General features: G+C 39.8%; 1 protein-coding gene across 1 annotated transcript in view; it reads right to left on the minus strand.

Annotated features, from left to right (window-relative positions):
- CORIN (corin, serine peptidase) overlaps positions 1-18352 on the minus strand; it is a 314900-nt gene that overhangs the window by 52485 nt on the left and 244063 nt on the right. The window contains exons 14-16 of the mRNA XM_070372356.1: positions 10456-10569; positions 9282-9392; positions 8076-8202 (exon numbers count right to left, since the gene is read on the minus strand). Coding sequence (XP_070228457.1) covers positions 8076-8202; positions 9282-9392; positions 10456-10569 — 352 coding nt within the window. The remainder of the gene's footprint in view (positions 1-8075; positions 8203-9281; positions 9393-10455; positions 10570-18352) is intronic.

Raw genomic sequence — 18352 nt, forward strand, 5'->3', positions numbered from 1 at the left:
TTTTCTTCCAAGGAACAAGTGTCTTTTAATTTCATGGCTGTAGTCACCATCTGCAGCAATTTTGGAGCCCAAGAAAATAAAGTCTGTCACTATTTCCATCATTTGCCCATGTATTTGCCATGAAGTGATGGGACCGGATGCCATGATTTTCCTTTTTTAATGGTGAATGTTAAGCCAGCTTTTTCACTTTCCTCTTTCACCTTCATCAAGAGGTTCTTTAGTTCCTCTTCGCTTTCTGCTGGAAGGGTGATGTCATCTGCATATTTGAGGTTACTGATTTTTCTCCTGGCAATCTTGACTCCAGCTTGTGCTTCAACCAGCCTGGCATTTCACAAGATGTATACTGCATATTAAATATGCAGGATGACAATATAAAGCCTTGATGTACTCCTTTCCTAATTTTGAACCAGTCCGTTGTTCCATGTCCAGTTCTAACTGTTGCTTCTTGACCAGAATACAGGTTTCTCAGGAGGCAAGTAAGGTGGTCTGGTATTCCCATCTCCTTAAGAATTTTCCACAGTTTGTTGTGATCCACACAAAGGCTTTAGCATAGTCAATGAACCAGAGGTAAATGTTTTTCTGGAATTCCTTTGCTTTTTCTATGGTCCAACAGATGTTGGCAATTTGATCTCTGGTTCTTCTGACTTTTATAAATCCAGCTTGTATCCCTGGAAGTTCTTGGTTCATATACTACTAAAGCCTAGCTTGAAGGACTTTGCGCATTACCTTGCTAGCATGTGAAATCAGCACAATTGTGCAGCTGCTTGAACATTGCTTGGCATTGTCTTTCTTTGGTATTGGAATGAAAACTGACCTTTTCCATTCCTAAGGGCATTGCTGAGTTTTCCAAATTTGCTGGCAAATTGAGTGTAGCACTTTAACAGCATCATCTCATGGAAGATTCTTCTCATGGAAGAACTTAAAAAATATTTCCTCTTCCTTTAGGATGCAGCAACTTTTCTGGCAAATTATTCTTCTTGCTCGCCCCAGTAGAGCATATTTCAGAGAATTTTACATTTACACGTTGGACTTTATGATTTTCTTCTCAGCCAGACAGTCATATAACCAGCAGCTTCTTGGGAATGTGTTAAGAATTTTTTCCCTGTGCCCAAACCACATATCTGCCAGAGAAGTTACGAAGCTACATGTAAAAGAAAACAGCGTTTTGTGGATTTGCTTCACCTGATTTCTACTTAGAATAAACCAAGCATGTACTTATTACTATGTGACTTTCCAAAATGTGAGAAACATTTGGATCATGGTCCTGCATGATGAATTTGCACCACCATTACCACCTCCTCACTGCTATTTACTTAAAAATCCTACAATGATAAGATCACTAGGTGACCTTTTTATTTTTTTTTTTAAAGCCAAATAAGTTTGGACTATTTTCCTCAACTGGTAGGGCTGCTATAAACTAGCTCATCTCTCTTTCTTGAAATTCATATCCTTATACATGCTCTTTCATGATAAGATCACTAGGTAATTAAGACTTGCCACATAACTCCCATACAAGGCAATACTAAATGAGGTTTATGTTTGAGAAGCTGGGTGACCACATCAATCATGGCATGTTTACTGAAGAACTGGGTGCCTCATCAGATCTACTCCTCACATCAAAGAGGTCTTTTGCCCTTAGTTGGACTTACATCCTAGCTCTGTATTTTTCTGCAACCTAGCAAGTTCCTTGACTTTTCTTATCATCAGTTTCTTCATTATGTAAAGTAGAAATAACAATACTACTTGTCTTATAATAATGTAGATAAATTGAGATAATACGTATCAAGTACTCAGAACAGCCTGGCATATAAGTAAGGTTGGTCATTATTATTCTGTGTAAACTATTCTGGGAAATAAATGAAGAATCAAAAAATGTGAATGATATATATCATTGTAGAATTAAGAGAGCTATCATGTTGTATTGATTTTTAAGTAACCACAGGAAATTTAGGGACAAAAGAAGTCAAGGGGATGAGAAAGGCTTCATAGAAGTCATGAGGCTTGAGCAAGGCCCTGAAGAATTTGAATAGGAAATGTAAAAACAATCATCTGTGGACCCAGAGGCAGCAGCAGGAAGGAATGTGCCTGTAAAGCACAGATAAAAGACCAGTCTGGAAAGAGAAGAAGAATGTAAAAGGATATGAATTTGAAGAAAAAGAGATGATCTAGCTTATAGCAGGCCTACCAGATGAGGAAAACAATCTAAATTTATTTGGTTTTAAAAAAAATGGAAAGAAAGAGGACTTTTGACCAAAAATAATTTATTTCTGTCTCTCAAGAGTCCCTTGGACTGCAGGATCAAGCCAGTCAACCCTAAAGGAAATCAGTCCTGAATATTCATTGGAAGGACTGATGCTGAAGCTTAAACTCCAATACTTTGGCCACCTGATGTGACGAACTGACTCATTTGAAAAGTCTCTGATGCTGGAAAAGATTGAAGGCAGGAGAAGGGAACAAAGGATGAGATGGTTGGATGGCATCACCAATGTGATGGACATAAGCTTGAGCAAACTCCGGAAGACAGTGAAGGACAGGGAAGCCTGGCAGGCTGTAGTCCATGGGGTTGCAAAGAGTCAGATATGACTGAGCAACTGAACTGAACTGAAGGCCCATTTCCTCAATCATAGATGGCCATCTTGTTGTGTCATCACATGATGGAAGGCTGGAGGGAACTCTCTGAGATCTCTTATATAAGGGCACTAATTCCGTTCTTGAAGGCTCCACCCTCATGTACTAATCACCTTCCAAAGCCCCACCTTTTATCACCATCACATTGGGGTTAGGATTTCACTTGGGAATTTAGAGTGGACATAAACATTCAGTCTATAGCAATTGGACATGATTGTACTATAGCAGGTAGGCCTTTAATAGAATTCAGTCATGGAACAGTGAGAGCTTTCAGGGAAATAGAGGCACCAAAGATCTCCTAATGCTATTTCCCTCACCACGCACTGCCCATGTTTCTTTGCTTCTCCTTTTGGCAAAATTGCTCAAAAAAGTTCTATACTTACTGTCTTTTGTTTCTCTTTTCTTATCATACTATCTCTCAGGCTTTTGCTCCCTTGCTCTATTGAAACTGCTCATGTCAATGACATGCATGTTGCTGACTAATAGTCATTTTCCGTCCTTATTTTACTTCTCAACAGCATTTGATAGAACTGACCATCACTTCTTCCTTTATAGACTTTCCTCACTCAGTTTTCAGGATACAACATACTCCCACCCCACTGGTAATTCTTTCTCATCTCCTTTAGCTTGCTACTTCTCTTCTCTGATCCTCTTAATGTGAGGGCTCAGCTCTTGGTCTTCTTATCTTCTCTCTATACATTCACTCTCTTGGCCACCCAGATCAAAAAATGAACAATATCATTTTTGAATACACTGAATACTCACAATCAAAGATATGAAAAAGTGTTGGTGAGGAGATGGAGAAATTTGAACTCTTCTGCATTGTTGGTGGAGTATAAGATGGTGTGGCCCCTTTGGAAAACAGTTCTGTAGTTATTCAAAAGTTACACAGAGTGTTACCACTTGACCCAATAATTCTAGTCTTAAGATATATACCCAAGGGAATTGAAAACATATGTTCACACAAAAACTTATACATAACTGTTCATGGTAACATCATTCATAAGAGCCAAAAAGTGGAAACAACCGAAATGGCCACCAATTGATGAATGGATAATCAAAAGGTGGTTCTATCTACTCAATAGACTACTATTCAGCCATAAACAGGATTGACAAACTGATACAACATACAACATGGATGAATCTTAAGAGATTATGCTATGCTGAAGAAGCTAGACAAAAAAAGCATATATTGCATGATTCTATATGTGAAATGTATACAATAGGCAAGTCCATAGATACAGGAAGTAAATCAGTATTTTTCAGGGGCTGAGGAGAAGAAATGGGGACTGACTGCTATTGAAAATGGGGCTTCTATTTTGACGAAAATACTCTGTAATTGGTGATGACGGTTACAATAACCTTGTGAAGATACTAAAAACAACTGAATTGTACACTTAAACTGTGAATTTTATGGTATCTAAATTATATCTTAATTTAAAAAAAACTACAAGGCTTTGAGCTTCCTTTTCATAGTTTACAGGTACAGGCCCAGCATCCTGGGCTAGATTTATTACTACAGGTGACTGGATCTGTCTTTGAGGTTCATGGAAGTCAATCAATAAGGAAACCATCCTGGATTAAACAGTTCATACATGACAAATGAATTCTGAAGTTAGAAACTTTGTCCTGGGAATACACATTAGGAAAAATTATGATGTGAATCTTATATCAGGGGCTATTAGGTAATACAATAGATGCTGTCTTTGCAGTTTTGCCTAAGACACAGAAACATTCTTTGGAAGGATGTTTCTTCTACTGACCAACTCTAAAGGATTAGGGCATAAAATCAAATTGCAACTAACTCTATAAAGGAATTTTTGCCAAAATAGTATAGCCTATTTCCAGATGATCTAACTTTTATAAAGATAAGCTGATGAGGCCAAGAGACACAAAGAATCACATTTCTTTAGACCAACTTCCCCAAATACCAGATGTCTCAACTGAACATTTGGCAAGCATTAGGAGGCAGTCTAAATTCTGATTTGTATTGCTGATTAAATAAATGTCCATATGTTTTTGATACTGGATACGCAGGTAGCAAAGTCAATATACTGTCATGAGAATTTAGGGGCTTGATTTATACCCTTATCCAATCAAAGAGCCATCATACTTCCAGCTGGGGTGAACTCCAGAGATACCTACAGATGGAGGTAAAATGTCTTTCAGCTTCAGAAGAGAACTCTGAGTCCTCTCATTTGGACAAGCATTTAGTTGAGAGTCTAGCATTTCTGCTGTCAGACATGGGAAGCATAATTTTGGTCTGAGAAAACTCTAAGTGCAGGTGTTTTTAATCAACTGCTTCTATCATGAAAGCATTTCAATAGAATCCCTGCAAAACGTGTCACTTGGTGTAGATCTGCATTTTTAACAAACTAGCTCCAAAATATACCCCCTCAAGTAGATGAATGATCTCTTTGGATTTAAGGTATGTTTGTTTTGGATACTATACTACAGTGCTTTTCTCTATAAATGTTTACTGAATGAGTGAACGATTTAATGAATCTATATTATATTATCAAGGTAATATTAGAGTTGAATATTTTTCTTATACAATTTTAATAGGAATGCCACGCTATAAGTGAAGCTTTCTCAGATGACAAAAAGATTTTCCTTTTAAAAACTGATTATTTACTGATATGTCTTCCCCATTATGTTATAAGCTCTTTGATGATGTTATTGACCTTTGCATCCTCCACACAATGCCTACTCCTGTGCAAGGTCCATAAGCAGATGCTCAAAAAACAATAGGAGAAAGATATGGAATAGAACTAGTTGGGATTATTTTTTACACTTCAAGATTTGGATGCACACTCTGTTCAGCAGTACCAAGGCAGGTCCATAGAGTGACTACTCCACCCCAGAAGCTAAAGGAGGACAGCTCTTTCCTCTCTCCTCTCTCTGACAGCTGGAGTATAGGTCAGTGACTAGTCATGGCCAACGAGACCTTAGTAGTAGGGACTTTGGATCTGGAGGGAATGACTCAAAGATGCAGGATTACTTAAGTGTTAATTTGAAATACCAGTGGCAGAACTGTGAGTTTGCAGCACAGCAACTGGTCTCCAAGCATAGTGGTAACCACAGCTTCCTAAGTATCCTAGTCCCATGGTAAGAATTTGGCCTTGTCCTGCCAATGATCTTTATTCCTGCCCCAGCCTGACTTTCTAGATATCTGTCAATTCATGAGCCACCCATGTACACTGAAGAGTAAATTCAAAGGCAATCCAAAAGTATATTAAAAAAGAAACCTAATATTACCTTTTGTACTCACTTCCTTGGAAGATGAATCACTTCTTACCCATTAACTCAGGCATATAACAATTATGGTTTTTCAACCATACTGTGCTCTCTCAAATTTTCCTATCCCTCCTATGAAATACAGTTATCTTTTAAAAAATCCAAACGTCTATCTAGATTTTAAATATCCAAGATATTGCAAAGATTTTCCCACTATGTTAAAGAAATGAAACAATGGAGTAAAGAGATTTTTTAAAACTCCTATATACACACAATAGCCAAAACCAGAAACCACTAAAATGAATACTTCATCAATGGATCAATAGATTTAAAATAAGGGGCTTCACTGGTGGCTCAGTGGTAAAGAATCTGCCTGCCAATGCAAGAGACACTGGTTCTATCCCTGGTCCAGGATGATCCCACATGCTGTGGAGCAAATAAGCCCATGCATCACAACTACTGAGCCTGTGCTCTAGACCTAGGAGCTGCAGACGCTGAGCCCGCATGCTGCAACCACTGAAGTCCACATGCCCTAGAGCCCATACTCTGCACCAAGAGAAACCACTGCAATGAGAAGCCTGCACACAGCAACTAGAGTAGCCCCCACTTGCCACAGATAGAGAAAGTCCATGCAGCAACAAAGACGCAGCACAACCAACAATAAAACTAGATAAAGCAATTTTTTAAATATGGTGTATCCACACAATGGAATATTATTCAGCCATAAACAGAAATAAAACACTGATACATGGATGCATGAAAACATTATGCTTAGTGAAAGAAGTCAGATAATGATGATGTTTCCACAACATTATGAATACACTAAATGCCACTGAATTGTACACTTTAAAATGGTTAAAATTGTGAGTTTTATGACATGTGTTTTTTCCACAATAAGAAATTTAAATTTAGTATCCCCCAAATTAGGAGAAATATAAAGCAGAATATTTTAAAAATGATTCCTTCTGTTTACAACAGAACAGAGTGGCTTATCAAGAGAATTTTCTGGTTATAAAATCTTTGTAGTTCCAACTTTCCCTTCGAACTCTCAGTGGAGTTGTGTCATTATGTAATCAGGTTTCCATATTAAGAAATTACCCTGTGTCTGGCGAGAGGAAAGTAACGCTCTTCCAAAAGGCATTTAATTTATCTCTGATCACAATCACAACTCCTTTCATTTAGACACAATGAGGAAGTTGTGAAAATGAAGTACCGTTTAATGGATCTTGACAAATATAATTTTTCCACTCTGGCAAAGTTTAAAGCTCTCTTATTACAACAGTTACTCAATTTTCCAAAGATGTAGGACTTCACATGGGAAGAATAGGCTGAAGATGCTAGTATTTACATAATTCTTCAAACTGGGATAACAAGAATGTGCTGCAGGTTGCTACCCCATAATTAGATGGCTCATTATTGTAAAATATTTCAAGTTTGCTCAGTGGAATACTGGGAAATGACATTAACTCAGTCTTTTACTCTAGAATTTTATAACTTTTTATTTCTATCATTTCTATATTTCCCCCAAACCTCACATTCATCATCAGTAAAAGAAAAAAATATGTGTGTTTATATGTTTAATTGTATAAACACACACACTTACACATATATTCTAAGACCTTTCAATTATTGTTTTCCAATCCCAACAGAACTAGAAAAGAAAGCCTTACACACCAAGAATCCCACTTTCAAAGTATTGATTTCAGTGTGTGTGTATCAAAGCCAGAGTGATTGTCTTTTCATTCTAACAAGCAAAAATGGTGAACTCCTGATTTACATTTTCTGCAATACATAGGGTAAATTGAAATACCAGCAACTTCATGTTCTATTTCTCAACTTATTGAAAAATGTGTGTTGCTTAAAAATGCATTTTCAATACTCTCTTGGGGCAACATTGCAAGATTTCTCCATCAGATTCCTCGGAAGAAACCATCTTAATGCTTTTATAAATAACAAAAGAATTTCATTTCAGAAGTCCTTAAAATACAATCACTTCATTTACTTTTAGAGGCTTTATTAAAGTAGGTTTTCAACCCACACTCTTCAGAGCAGGTGCCTGTAATTAAAAACAGCCCTCTCACCTGATCCATTTCCTATGCTTTTTGGGTGTGAGAGCACTAACTCACCCGGAATTCATAAGGAAGACATTATTGCCAAGTCCCATGAAGCCCTCTGAGAAATTCATCAGGGCTACAAACTACTGACCTTACCCTAAACCCATCTGCTTGCAGGCCAGCTGACTCAGGGTCTCCTGCCAGCCATCCGCACACACGTGGTGTTCCATGGCAGATCTGCGAGCCATCAGGAATGAGGAGTTCACGTTTGCAGAGAGGGTCACTGAGTGGGGAAAAAAAGGAGGGGCACTCTAATTTAAAACATCTCTTCTCATGAAACCACATGATAACATGGCTTTATTTTACTTGCAGACATTTATTTTTATTTCTTTTAGCTAAAAACTATTTGGTGAATTTTTCCACTCTGCAAACCATAGTGATCACCACGTGGCAGAGGACTAGAAAATGAGTTAGATGTGTTGTCTGTCCTCCAAGAACTAGAGACTCAGGGAAATGGACAGGCAATTCTCAACTTTTTATTATGAGTTAGAAGATGGCCAGAGGCAGTCCCATTCCCATGAGTTTATCCAATGATTTGCATAAGAAGGAGCTAGTTGTAACATCATTCAAATTGTTTCCTTTCAAGAAGGTCTTTGAGAATGTAAATGTGTGAGTGATGTTAATTTGGGATTAATGTGGCATATGGGCTAATTCTTCTTTTATAAAAGAGAATCCTCTGTACTTCATACACCACAGATCATTTATGGAAACATTGCACAATTAATGACAATACATTTCATAATTATGATTTGGCCAGACGATGCCAAAATAAGGACCAAGGGAATGGAAAGAGGGATAAGTGTAGGACGACAGAAAGAACCAAACTCAAGATTATAAACTGCAACAGTGGAACACCAGTGGGAGATGCCTTTAAGTCCTGTGCATGGAAGGTAGTAGATAGACAGAAATCTCATCTGGATTTGGAGCAAGAATATAGGGCAGACAGAAAGGCCACGCTAATATCTTATTCCAGGTAGTGTCAGTGATATAAGAATGACCAACTATTGATAAATGTTAAAGTTGGGGGATGATAGAGTTTAAAATTATATTCATATGGAAAGTTATATGATCATAAAAATTTGAACCCAAATATTTTCATATGTAAGACACACAATAGAGAAGTAACCTGGGGGGATGTGTTCTGTGAGTTGGAAACGGCATTACAAATCACGGCTGACTGCTTTTACAGTAGTAAAGTAGTATAGATGAACTTGGTTAGTAAGATCCATAAAACCAGTTAGGATTCATTTAACTTAAATGGCTGCCAGGCGTCAGAGCAGATGGCAGAAACAAGCAGCTCACCACAGTCCCACTCATCGGAACTGTCTACGCAGTCGGCTTCACCGTCACACCACCGGTCACGTGACACACACTCGTGGTTTGCACATTCTAGCTCATCAGCTTGGCAAAATGCTGGTAGGGGAACAAGAAGGGAGGAGACAAACATTTTAGGAATGGATGGGATTTTCACTAACAGGCATCTCACGGTTTGCCAACAGGTGCATCAAAGGAGGAAAAGATGTGGTGGCCGAGGCCTTCCAGTAAGAGTCAATACAGAGGAGCAAAGCTGGTACGATCTCATTTCTGAGATGTCCACCCACACAAACAGCAAGCATTTAAACAGCTCTACTATCTCCAGTGACTAAGCTCTCTAGTTCTAACCACAGGATTGAAAAAGTGGCACCCAGAGCAGCAGAAATCCCAAAGATGACAGCACAGAACTAAATTCTGAAGTGGCTTGAGCTGAGCACTGGGCATGAGCAGACTGGAGTCACTCTAGGATGAAACCCAGCTCTGTCCACATATATGGTTAGTTTTATCTTTTTTAATCTCTAGTATTAAGTGACTCTCAGAGTCACACACTAATCTTCTCTTGGGTTTTTAAAAACTATAGCCAAACTCCTTAATTGCCTATCTAACATCTATTACTTTTCTTTCTCCTTTCTTAAGGGAATCCGATTTTTATTCAGGCCTCCACACCAGCCCCTGTCCAGGGAAAGAATCCTAAGTCGTTTAAATAAGACATGGCATTTTTCTCACTACAATTGTATTTTCCTGAGTACAGTTATTAGCCCAGGAGCAAACATGGCATCTCAAATCAGCGTTTCGGCTTGTGGTTTTGTAGGTTGTACTTTACAAGGTGGTTCCTGACCAAACCCTGCCATCCAAGGCTTCGTGTCCTAACCTGGAAGAGAAGTGGCCCGGAAGAGACACCTTCTTTTCTTATTGGTTCTCCCTAAGGATGCTTCTAGACCAATATCATCATGCATATGTTTTACACATTTGATTGTATTTGGCATATATTTTTCCAAGTGAAGTTTTAGTCAAAAAGTCTGAAAATACAAAAAGCTTTTGACATGTATTTCCAAATTTCTCACTTATCCAAAATGAGGGGTAATTAATGTTTAAAATAAAATGTCAAAAAAATAAAAATAAAATAAAATGTCACATTGACAAATGCCCAATAAGTACTTACAGCAGTTTTTTTCATCCATGTTATCAGGGCAGTCTGGAAACCCATCACAGATGACTGTGTGCTTCAGACATTGTTTACTGGATGGACATTCCCAAAGATCTCTCTCCTTACACCCTGGAGACAAAAGGAAAGGTAATTTGCAATAGATGTGAAGGTGAAATAACTATGGCTTTGATCAAACAAAGTAAAAAAAGAATGACAATATAAAGGGAGGATTTCTTTCTTCTTAACAAGTTTTGACTCCTGTATACCATGGAAAATGTAATTTTGAAAGTATAAATGCTTGGTAATCTCCATATTGCATTATACATAGTACATCTCTTCCAGGAGAAGATCAAAAGTGACATATGGCAAACAGGAAAAAAATGAAAAAGCAACTGTACAGTAACGTTCATCTTTTGCTGTTCCTTTTGCTTTCTGAGCCAATTTGCCAACACATACAACTCATCTCTAAAACGATGAGCTACACTTTTAAGCAAATATGCCCAAACCTAGTGATCTAAATGTATATTATCTTAAAATGTAATTTCAATCAACAAATGGTAATGCCATCTGTGTTTTAGCCAAAGAGGCAACTCCTATGCCAAATATCTACAAAACTAGTTTATGAGCCAGGTATGAAAGCCATTACCCTCAGTAATGTAGCCAGAAATCTAAGATTAGAAACTATCTATTGTATGAGAAATAAACACAAAGACTATAAGCTTGAATGGTAATTTGTCTATAAAATAACAAGCTCTTGCAATGAACTTAATAAATGTCATTTGATTCACAGATAGTGAATTTATATGTTCGCTAAAACATGCCAAATGTCTAATTGTTCTTGCCACTCAGGTTGGACCCATGACTGTCACCATGTTGTGAGGGTGTGGAGGAAGAGACCACATATATTCATCTTCGAGCATCTTGACTCCCCTGCCTAGAATGGCAGCTAGCCCTCAGTAGACGCCCAACACATATGAATTTTAAATGGAACTTTATTTCATGTAAGAAACAAAAAATCTCTTGTTCCTAGAAAAAGGTAGTTTAGTTTACAGTGAATGAAACACCAAGCAGTGAAAATAAGGAGTGTCTTTAAAGACACTATTTCTCATCAGCTGCTACTGCTGCTGCTGCTAAGTCACTTCAGTCGTGTCCGACTCTGTGCGACCCCATAGACAGCAGCCCATCAGGCTCCCCCGTCCCTGGGATTCTCCAGGCAAGAACACTGGAGTGGGCTGCCATTTCCTTCTCCAATGCATGAAAGTGAAAAGTGAAAGTGAAGCCGCTCAGTTGTGTCCGACCCTCAGCGACCCCATGGACTGCAGCCCACCAGGCTCCTCCGTCCATGGGATTTTCCAGGCAAGAGTACTGGAGTGGGGTGCCATTGCCTTCTCCGATTTCTCATCAGACCTGGTACAAATCATTCAGAGAAATGGCATGGATGATTGACTCAAGTTTCTTGGAGTCCCTCATAGGAAAATAATCTGCTTTAAAAAAGAATTTTCATTGAAAAATTATCAAAATAAATTCACAGAAGAGAGATTTTTACTACGGGAAAAGTTAGGTTTAAAGTGTTTCAGATGCTTAGCAGGTAAAGAATCCACCTGCAATGCAGGAGATGTGGGTTGATCCCTAGGTCACGAAGATCCTCTGGAGGAAGAAATGACAACCAACACTAGTATTCTTGCCTGGGAAATCCCATGGACAGAGGAGCCTGCCAGGACGCAGAGTCAGACACAGCTGAGCAACCAACCATGCATGGTCGCACCATTCAGGGCCTCCCTGGTGGTCCAGTGGTTAGGACTCTGCACTTACACTGCAAGGAGCATGGGTTTTATCTCTGCTCAGGGAACTAAGATCCCACATGCCACACGGTATGGCTGAAAAAAGGTGGGGGGGCGGTTAATGAAAAGTACAATAAAATATTTTTAAAATAAAGTGCTTCATCATTCAAACATATAGGACCCTGGGAGAGTATCTGACCACAGAATTGTATAGGAAATAAATAGTGAGAATCCTTCACTAACTATCCGGAATTGTCTTAGGCCCAGGGACATCTATTCTAAGAACTCATGGGGATATTATTTGGAGTTTTCAGCTAACCGAGAATATAGACGTCATCTGGAATGTTCTGACAATGAGACTGTCATCACAAACGACACCACTTGCTAGCAGATGATGAGAGAAAACAGCATGAGTCTTTCTGACTATTCACAAGAGTACAGAGAAGAACCTGAACACGTGGAATGAGCTGAGAAAAGACCACACAAGTCAACCCACTGGTCTAGAAGATCTGCATCCTCACTGAGGGTAGTAATAGGAACTAACACTGATTATCCACCCTAAATCCACATTCTAGATAATAGTTTTAGTTCTTAACACCACAATGTCAGAATTACAATCATCATTTCCTAAGTGAGGAAACTGAGAGTTAGAGAAAATAAATTGCTCCAAACGCAGCCTTATGGAGAAATCTCCAGTTGGGAAGAAGGTCCAAGTCCTCAGTTGTAGCCGTCTGTTCGTTGAGAATACATAGCACGTGCCAGGGGTAAGAGCAAAGGAAACAGAGCTTAGAGGCAGACACCTGGATTTAAACCCCAGCTTCAATCTCATTAGCTGTGTGACCTTGGATAAGTTTCTTAATGTCTCTGAACCTCTGTTTCCATATCTCTAAAATAGGAATAATAACACCTGCTACAAAGGGTTGCTATAAGGGAGAAATGAGTACTCTCTGGTCAGTAATTTCCCTTCTGTATATTCTCTTTTCTAATAAAAGTTTGTGCGGCCTAATGCCCTCTTCTGTGGAGTTATGATGAGCATAAATGAATTAGGATGAAAAAAGGTCAGGACATGAGTCCCATGGAAGACAATACTGTGATTTTGTGAAGAAACCATTCTCTCTTTAAAGTGACATTTTTGGTGTAATTATGCTTTAAAAGGAAGAGGGTATAACTCCATTAAAAATGAAAAACAGATACGGATAGGATGGGATGTCTAATGCAGCTGTAGGTTATAAAATCAAATAATTGTTGATGTCAGGATAACAGCCACCCCTGCGCAGAGTCCATGGCCATGACCACTCACAGTGCCCACTGTGTGTTGCTAAAGTGGCAGTTAATCCCAGTTTTCCTGGGACTTTGCAGGTTTGAGCATCAATCTACCCCACTTCCAAGGAACCGCTCGCAGTACCAGACAAACCAGAATGGTTCATCACCTAAGTGTGCTAAGCATTCTGCTGGGTTCTTATTCATTCTCATTTTCACAAAAATTCTGTGAAGCTGGCTTCCCTGTCTTGGGCAGATCCCACTTGAACTGGGGAACCTTGTCTCTTCATCAAAAAAGTTGTCATTCACAGACATAGGGAACTGACTTATGGACACAGTAGGACAGGGTAAGGAAGGAGAGGGTGAGATGTATGGAGAGAGCAACATAGAAACATATATTACCATATGTAAAGTAGATAGCCCATGGGATCTACTTTATGACTCAGGGAACTCAAACAGGGGCTCTGTATCAACCTAGAGGTGTGGGATGGCAAGGAAGGTAGGAGAGATGTTCAAGAGGGAGGGGACGTATGTATACCTATGGTCGATTCATGTTGATGGTTGGCAGAAACCAACACAATGCTGTAAAGCAATTATCCTTCAATTAAAAATAAATAAAATTTTAGAAAGTTGTCATTATAGGTGAAGAGAGCAAACCACCTTAAAACAGATGCTTCTTGTACTTTACGAAGCTCTCAGTTATGCAAATATAAGGTAATTAGGTCTGTTCATCAGGGCTGCTAACTTGATCAGTATATCAGATAAAAAGTATTGCCACAAGAAAAGAAAAAAGTATTGCCACGGAGGAGCTGCTCATGAGAGCAAGGAAGAAAGGCCCTTCTGCATCCTGGCGCTAGTAGAGGCTGGACTGGGCTGGATGTAGCCATCTTCAGCCAGCAGCTGTCCCAGTGGCTATGGATGTGACCTCAGGGCGGAACACGGCAGCTGAACAGTGAGGTTCAGGCCTGGCAGGTATGACGGCCCCTCCAGAGCCTGGGACCCCTGACTATGGAGCCCAAATCTCAAACAAAAGCCATAGTACCTGTGGTAACAGCCGGGTCAAAAGGACGTGCCTCCCACTCCTCCCCCAGACTCCAGGCCTAAGCATCAGGGGCAACCAACACCAGCACAAATCATAGAGCTCTCGTCTCTGACCAGAAAACCCCAGTGGACTTCCCAATTCCTGAGTCACCTCCCCCTTTTAGGGGTGGCATCTTCATGCCATCCTCTCCACATGTGCTGGCCCAGCACCCTGGGAAGAGGCAGCCTGAAGAAACTGACAGGGCTTTATATCGTAGCATTGCGGTCATCCTCCATGTGTCATCCTGGAGATGGAGACATTCACCATCCAAACAGGCACTTCCTCCAGGACAAGGTGCCACCCTGATATCCTGTTCACTGTGTAAATCAGGGACTTCACCCAGCCTGCTCTCTTCTGCCATGTATAAGACCTGCTCGGTCAGAGACCAAGCTAGACGAGACTTCTTCCCTCAAGGGAGATCCCTGAGGTGACCTGGGGGTGGGGGGACATGCCTCCTGGATTTCCTAGCACTATGCCAGGTGGGCTCTTGGTTTTTGCCTTCTGAGGACTGAATAAGGCTTGCTATAAGCATTCCAAGCTGTGAGGGATAAAGGAAGGTTTCTCTAAATGTTACAGGTGAGAAGGCTGAGGCCCAGAGAAGTTACGTAACTGGTCAAAAGTCACACAGCCTCCAAGTGCTAAATCAGGATTTAAATCCAAGTCTAGGTCTACATGGGCTTCTCAGATGGCACTAGTGGTAAAGAGCCTGCCTGCCAAAGCAGGAGACATAAGAGACATAGGTTCAATCCCTGGGTTGCGAAGACCCCCTAGAGAAGGAAATGGCAACCCATTCCAGTATTCTTGTCAGGAGAATCCCATGAACAGAGGAGCCTGGCGGCCACAGTGCATAGAGTCACAAAGAAGTGGACACAACTGAAGGAACTTAGCACTCTAGGTCTACATGGACTTCCCTAGTGGCTCAGCAATGAAGAATCCCCTGCAATGCAGGAGACCTGGGTTCGATCCCTGGGTCAGGTCAGGAAGATCCCAGGAGAAGGAAATGGCAACCCACTCCAGTATTCTTGCCTGAAAAATTCCATGGACAAAGGAGTCTAGTGGGCTACAGTCCATGACGTCACAAGAGAGTCAGGCGTGACTGAGGGACTAAATACACACTAGGTGTACATAGAGCATGCAGTGCCATTCCAGGCTGCCTGTCCCAGATACCAAAGGAGACATCGAAGAGCTAACAAGCAGAAAACTCCCTAAAGGGAAGGAGAATATCTATTCCTTAATATGCAATAATTAATTTAATCAGAGATCAGGCCTAAGTCTCATCCTGAAAGTACATTTGCAGACACGCAACATGAGATGAACACAATGACCCTCAATCTGCCTTCTAGTCACAGAGCAGGAAGTTAGTCTCTTCTACCACAAAGGAACAAAGAGACACAGAGGCATGGAGACTGGCTCTCTGCAGTGTTAAAAAACATAACAGTTAAGTTCTTCTTTGGACTCCTTAAAAGTATTTATGTATTTCTTACAACAGAAAAAAAAAAAAAAGTCTTTTGGAAAACCTTTAAAGTCAAGCTGTAAACCCCACCAATATCAGAGCCAAAGGCTTTAAACACAGCTATGGGGGTGTTGGGGCTTCCCTCAGGCTCAGACCGTAAAGAATCAACCTGCAGTGGGGGAGACCCAGGTTTGATCCCTAGGTTGGGAAGATCCCCTGGAGAAGGGAATAGCAATCCACTCCAGTATTCTTGCCTAGAGAATTCCATGGACAGAGGAGCCTGGCGGGCTATGGTTCATGGGGTCACAAAGAGATTAAATTCTATTTCTTTAAGGGGGTTTTGACTCCAAGAAGAAGTTCAGGTTAGAATAAAATGTTTTATTACATTTTATCACCCAAGAGGAGATCAAAGATAGATAATGAAATGGTTTTTAATCATTTGAAGATAAACAGAAGGTCCCTCAAGACACTCACATTTGTATTGTTGTCCATCTTTCCCTGTATGCTGAATGCCTTTTATGTAGAGTAGTGATCGATTAGTAATTGTGAAGCTGTATTCATGTAACAAAGGGTTTTATTTCTCCAGTAGATGTGGAAAAATTGTTCGAACTCTATTCTCATTTAACTGCCCCATTGAGAGGACCTGCTGCTCACATCACAGCCCAGGAACCACCTTACTCCTGCCGGCAGCTTACCTCCTTGTGGACACAGACCTAAAAAAGCTAACCTCAGTCTCACAAGCTCAAGTTCAAATCTATAATGTAAAGGCAAAGCTCAGAAGTATAATCTTGCTGTTACTTTCTTTAGCTTGCCATTCCTTTATGCCCCTCTTATTCATTTCTCCACCCAGATTATATCTCCATAGCTTAGATATCAATGCTTAAGAAAGGTTAGAATGAAAATAAGCCTCTTTAATCCACTTGCTAGACATACAGCCAACTTCATCTACATAGTAAAGGTTCAACTAATGACAAATTATTACTTTAAGACAAGAAACAGCACTGACTCTGCAAACCAATCCTACCCTTTAGGCTTCCCTCCCATGAAGCAATTCTGGAATGATGTGTTCATATTTACATAATGCTTCCAAACACTTGCTGAAAACATTTCTAATAATGCCAATATTTCCAATATAAATGTTGTTTACATTAACAATTACACAAGCAGTGCAACTTCAACAAAAATTTACAAGAGCAGGAGCTACTTCAGAATTTAGCATTACCCATTGCTAAATGCTTAATGTGTATATTTGACAAGTATTTACAAACGGCGTGCTCTGACCACCATGTTTTCCTGCTGCATAAGTGTCAAAGAAACAGCGTAAATTTCCAACCCATCAATTCTTTTACAACTAAGTTAAAGAAGTATTGCTCTGAGGGGAAAACCTAGTTATGTTGTTAGAAGTTCTGGAGGAGCTACAGATATGTGAAAGTGAATAGTTAATTGTCACATTATTCAGTAAAGCCCAAGCATGTAAGTGCCCTCCACACCACAATGGGCAGAGTAAATCAGAAAGACCTGAAGCATGGCGTGAAATGCTGCTTTGCTGGAGCTGGCGTTTGTATTACCAGACGGCATGCCTGCCCACGCCCATGGAAACAAAGGGACAAACTGAGCAAGGAGGCAAAATCGGGAGTGGATGGTTTCCCAGGAGTTCTCTCTGCGCTGGGCCTTCCTCTGCTTCCTCATTTGACTTTAAGTGCTGTGTTCTCCCAAAGCATGGGGCATGCCCACTCAAACCCCTGCATATGTTCCGAAGGGGATTGTACATAAAATATTTATTATAAGTCATTTTGAAAAATATGATGAGAAATTAATTTCTCATGAACTAATACTGTTGGGGGCAATTAATACCCTCAATATATTAATTTACTACCGACTTTTAACTTTCCTCAACTAGAACTCTCAATAACATCATCAGTATTTTGAGTGTTTTATAGAGATTAGGTAATTTATTCGATAGTTCTGGTGAGCCTGTAATTGTGAGATTAGAGTATGCACAGAAACTTATAGCTTACCTAGAAATCTGACATTTTAGGATCATTTGTAATGAACAGAGCTTTAAATTTCTTCTTCACCAAATATACTCTAGACCTTAGACCATTTAATCTTCCGAAGTCTTTTTTTGAGACTAAGCATTTGCATTTCTCAAATAATCAGTCCCCTATTGCAAATTTCGATCTAGCCACCCAATGGAATATCATGTAACCTCTTTGAACAATCTAAGATAATTTAGTTTAAGCTGCACCTCAAAATACCATAGCCCATAGTTAGTGAAAAGAAAATCCAATAGATTCTTAATGAGTTATTTATATAGGGGATTGTCAATGAGTATTG

This window comes from Bos mutus, chromosome 6, assembly GCF_027580195.1.
Source record: "Bos mutus isolate GX-2022 chromosome 6, NWIPB_WYAK_1.1, whole genome shotgun sequence".
Classification (NCBI taxonomy): Eukaryota; Metazoa; Chordata; class Mammalia; order Artiodactyla; family Bovidae; genus Bos; species Bos mutus.